Genomic DNA, 4,950 nt, shown 5'->3' with positions numbered 1-4,950 from the left:
ACCCGCCCAAAGTAGCTTTGATTTGGTAATTGGCAGAAATTGGATTTAATATAATTGTCATATTTTAAATAAATATAACATTATTCCATAATTGTGTCACGAGTCTTCTTTGGTGTGGTGGCAATGATATCTATTCACTAATAGCTAACACCTTTGCGGTTTAAGAATGTAGCTATTGCCACAGCTATTTTTATCAAACTTTAAAAAGCAGGGGAATTGGGCACATATAGTGAATGCACTAGGGGAGCAGGAGACCTGACCTCCTCTCTGAGATTTTGTACTGCTCTACAAATTTGTCAAAATGCAAACACAATTTGGTTGGTCTTTCACAGTCCAAAGCACTTCCTGTGGAGCTTGGAAGAATTTGGTAACATGTGCCTCTGAGCATATGGTGTGTTCTAGAAACACCTGCAATCAGCCCAAATAACAGAAACAAGAAATGTCCTGTGCTGTGGTGGTCTCATTTTAGCAGGAAGGAAGCAACTATGTAAAGACAGTTAATGTAGTTCCAATATTCACTTTAAATATGTTTGATTTACATTACAATTTTATTGAAGTGTCCTATGGTATATTGTTTTCTTGTCTTGTCCTTTTGTTTTTGTGAGTCGGTGAAGTACAGCAACACTGCAAAATTTACACTAAAAAACTTCCAAAAATGATTGTGGAATAATGGCACTGACTATTCTGAAGAATAGACTCCTGTGGACATCAGGAGTGTCTCAGTTTGCCTCAGTAAATGTTTGATTTACTTTAAAATTTTAGCTGGTCTCATTTTATCAGGGAGGAAGCAACAATGAAAAGACAGCTGATGTCGTTCCGATATTCACTTTAAATATGTTTGATTTAGTTAAACATTTTACTGAAGTTTCCTGTGGTAAATACTTTTCTTGTCTTGTTTCTGTGAATAGGTGAAGTACAGCAACACTTTGTGTAATTTACATTAAAAACCTCCAAAAACAATTGTGGAATAATGGCACTGATGATTGTACAGAACAGTGTCCAGTGGACATGAGGAGCATTCCTGGCTGCAGATTATAAAACACTGGGAGGTGAATTAAATAAAAATATGTAAATTTTAAGTGTGCTCTATGTTTTTAATGAACCACACCCACCCTTCCTTAAGTGGAGTGAACGCATATGTCTTTGCCTGGCCAAGTTTGTTTGTTTTTACCAACAACTCAATTCATTGCTTAAGTTGCAACATATTGTAATCAGGCTGCTTTTATATCAAAGATGCAGTTTTGGATGCAACTGTTAATACACCCAACCTTTTAATAGAATATAACCTCCAGCATGAATGTGCTGTCTGTGGGTGATGGGAGTTGTAATTCGAAACAAATGAAGAACACCCTGTTGGGGAAGACTGCCCTAGATTGTGCCGATAAACAGAGAGAAGTAGTAAAAGTAAAGATCAACAAATGGGAAGAAGAGGTGGGCCTCTATGCACAGCTGCAGAAGAGAAAGTAGGTCGGAAGAGTCTGGCTGGGAGAGGGGTCCTAGCTCAGAACAGGCTCCACAGAGTTTGTATGCAGAAGGTTCCAGGTTCAACCCCTTGCATCTCATGGAGAAGTGCTGTGCACTTTATCTGAGACCTTGTAGAGCTGCTGTGGACCTTGTAGACATGTGCTGTTCTGATATTGTTTTAGCTGGGGGAGCAACAATATTAAGAAAACTGATATAGTTCAGGTAGTCACTTTAAATATCTTTGATTTACTTTGCAATTTTAGTGAAGGTTCATTTTCTTTTGATACCGCTTACCATGAAAAGCCTACTCACAGGGTAGCCATAAGTTGGGATTGACTTGAAGGCAGTACATTTCCATTTTCCATAAGAGTACAATATATAAGTACATTAACACTTTGCAAAATTTACACTGAAAAAAACTCCAAAAACAATTGTGGAATAATGGCACTGACTGTTCTGCAGAATCTTCTCCAGTGGACATCAGGAGTCTCTCAGTTTGCACAAGATAAAACAGTGGGAGGTGAAATACATTCTACCAAATTTCTAGGTGTGCTCTATGTTTTTAATTGACCATGCCCATCTTTCCTTCAGCAGAGTGGTTTAAGCATAGCAGGTTGACAACATGAATTTTGGGCAAGCCAATGATACTTTTTTCCAGTAGCTAGATTCATTGGTTAAGTAACAACATAGTGTAATCAGTTTGATTTTACACCAAACTGCAGTTTCAGATTCAACTGTTAATGCACCCAAAATAGAAATAGAACATAACCTCCCATTTGAAACACAAAACACTATCTTTACTCTGATATGAACTGACCAGTAAAAAGGCTTTGAAATTAATAAAAATAAATTTGACACAGATCTCTAGGATGAATTATGAGAAAAATATTATTTTCTAGGTTAGATTCTCTTTAGAAACAGAAGTAACACAGGAAAAAAGGAAAGTAAGAAGAACACCAACAAACATAAATGTTATTTTCCATCTTTAGAGATGGCAGGTGTTGCCACCACTCACCATATGCTCAGAGGCACATACCAAATTTTTTCAAGCTACCCAGGAAGTGGATTGCACTGTGAAAGACCAACCCAAATTGTGTTTGCATGTTTACAGATTTGCAGAACAGTACAATATCTCAGAGAAGAGGTCAGGTCTCCTGTTCCCCTGGTACATTCACTATATCTGCCCAATTTCCCTGCTTTTTAAAGTTTGATAGAAATATCTGTTGGCTATAGATATGTTCTTAAACTGCGAGGTTTTCTTGTCTGTTAGTGAATAACTACCTGGATTCACCCAGTCAATCCCCTGAAGCTAGCTGTAACAAGCCATATTTGTGATTATACTTTATTTGTATCCATTATAAAACAAACAATTATAGAAGAGGTGATGATGAACAAATACAGATAAATGACATGGAGAATGAGGTGGAGGGGTCAGTGAGCAATCTGCATGACACAATTACAAATATTGAAATGGTTATAGTGCAAAGTTAAAAATTGCAGGACCAACCATTCACATGCAGAACAGCATACAATCCAATTTTGTTTTAGAGGAATCCCCAAAATCTAAGAACTTCCACAAAGCACTCTTGATCTCTTTGTTTCGCATGCAGTAGATAAATGGATTCAGTATGGGAGGAATTATGGTATATATCATTCCGAAAGCTATATCTACATCAGAAGGATCATGAGTGGAAGGCCTTGCATAGGCAAATACTGCACTGAATACGAACACAGAGACAACAGTAAGATGTGGAAGGCAAGTGGAGAGGGCTTTTTTCTTGCCATGAACAGAAGGAATTCTGAGCACTGCAGAAAAGATCTCCATGTATGTTATAATGATAAAAATGAAGCATCCTAGTCCCATGCAACATCCTAGAACAATAAGCCCAAATTCAACTAAATAAAGGTCAGAGCAGGAGAGCTTCAGTAACTTTGGGATTTCACAGAAGAACTGACTCACAGCATTAGAACAGAAGGTGTTTGCAAAGGTGCCAGAAGTGTGTAATGTGGAATAAAGAAGACTAGTAATCCACCCAATGGCTGCCATCTGAAGGCAGGCTCCTTTATGCATAATTGTCTCATATTGTAATGGGTTGCAGATGGCAACATAGCGATCATATGCCATTACAGTTAGAAGGGAAATATCTGATGCTGCAAAGAAGAAATAAAAGAAAACTTGAGCTACACACCCAGAATAGGAAATAGACCAATTGTTCATAATGGAATTGGTCATACATTTGGGTACAATGACAGAAACAGAGCCAATGTCCATCATGGCCAAGTTTGATAGGAAAAAATACATTGGTGTATGAAGGTGATGGTCTAAGGCTACTGCTGCAATGATGAGAAGATTCCCAGTAATTCCTGCCAAGTACAATGCTAGAAACAGAAAGAAGTATAAGATTTGTAGTTCTCGTACTTCCGTGAATTCCCACAGCAGAAATGTAGACACCGAAGTAAAATTGCTCATTTTGTCTTCAGTGCTTGTGTGCTATCTGTAGAAGAAAGAAGCTCTGTTAATTGAAACAGGATTCATGAAATATAACAATAATATCCACCAGATATTCCTGTGTTAAGCCAACAGAGGGCAAATAATTTTGATTAGCAAAGATGCTGAAATAATCCATGTGTCAGCTGAAACTAGTATATGCATTATTATCAAATTGCTGATCAAAATGCTGATGTCAATCTGACAAATATTAAACTTTTTTGTAATATGAAATAAGATTGATTATGAGTTAACTTATATTTTCTATTTCTGCATTGTTTAGAAGAAGAAGCCAGGAAATGTTAAACTACTCATATTTGTTTGATCAGTTAGTTTAAAAAGGTGTCATCAGTTATAGATCCACCAGATATTCCTTTGATTAAACCAACAGAGGGTATACAAATATAATTATCAAAGATGATGAATTAATCAATTCATAAGCTGAAACTGGTATATACATTATTATCAAGTTATCATGAGTGCTGACATCAGTCTAACAAATATTAATCTTCTTTGTAATACATAATAAGATTGATTATGAGTTAGCCTATATTTTCTATTTCTACATAGTGTGCCTCATGAATAGCAACTTCAAATGTTGTTGGACTAAACCTGCCATCAGCTGCAGCCAGAATGACCAGAGATGGTGGGAACTGTAATCCAAGAACGTCTGGAGAACATGACACTGACGACAACTTGTCTACATGGTTTCTACAGGGTTTTTTTAAAGTAAACATGATAATAAACGTAGTAAAACATGCATAGTAAACATGCTAATAATGAGGTGGTCAACTGCCTTTCAAACAATTTTCTTCTTATTCTTTACATTGGAAAGGAAGCTCCCACTGATGTCACTTGAAAATAAATTTCAAATAGAAACTGTAGCTGCATTGCTGTGATTTCAGGCAGAATTGACAACTGAAAGATTTTTGTTTCTACTCAATGCAGTACCTGATTGGGCCAAATTATTGATTAAACTCCTTCTATACCACTCCTGA

At 36.7% G+C, this 4,950-nt stretch overlaps 1 protein-coding gene across 1 annotated transcript; it reads right to left on the bottom strand.

The window, feature by feature from the left end:
• Nucleotides 1-2,974: 2,974 nt before the first annotated feature.
• On the bottom strand, nt 2,975-3,937 carry LOC133367721 (olfactory receptor 14I1-like). Its single transcript, XM_061591820.1, has one exon. It carries the CDS (start codon nt 3,932-3,934, stop codon nt 2,975-2,977), a length of 960 nt encoding a protein of 319 aa, XP_061447804.1. The 5' UTR covers nt 3,935-3,937.
• Between the last annotated feature and the right edge of the window lie 1,013 nt (nt 3,938-4,950).

The sequence above is a fragment of the Rhineura floridana genome, chromosome 11 (assembly GCF_030035675.1).
Source record: "Rhineura floridana isolate rRhiFlo1 chromosome 11, rRhiFlo1.hap2, whole genome shotgun sequence".
Classification (NCBI taxonomy): Eukaryota; Metazoa; Chordata; class Lepidosauria; order Squamata; family Rhineuridae; genus Rhineura; species Rhineura floridana.
This window is presented reverse-complemented; position numbering and strand designations above follow the sequence as displayed.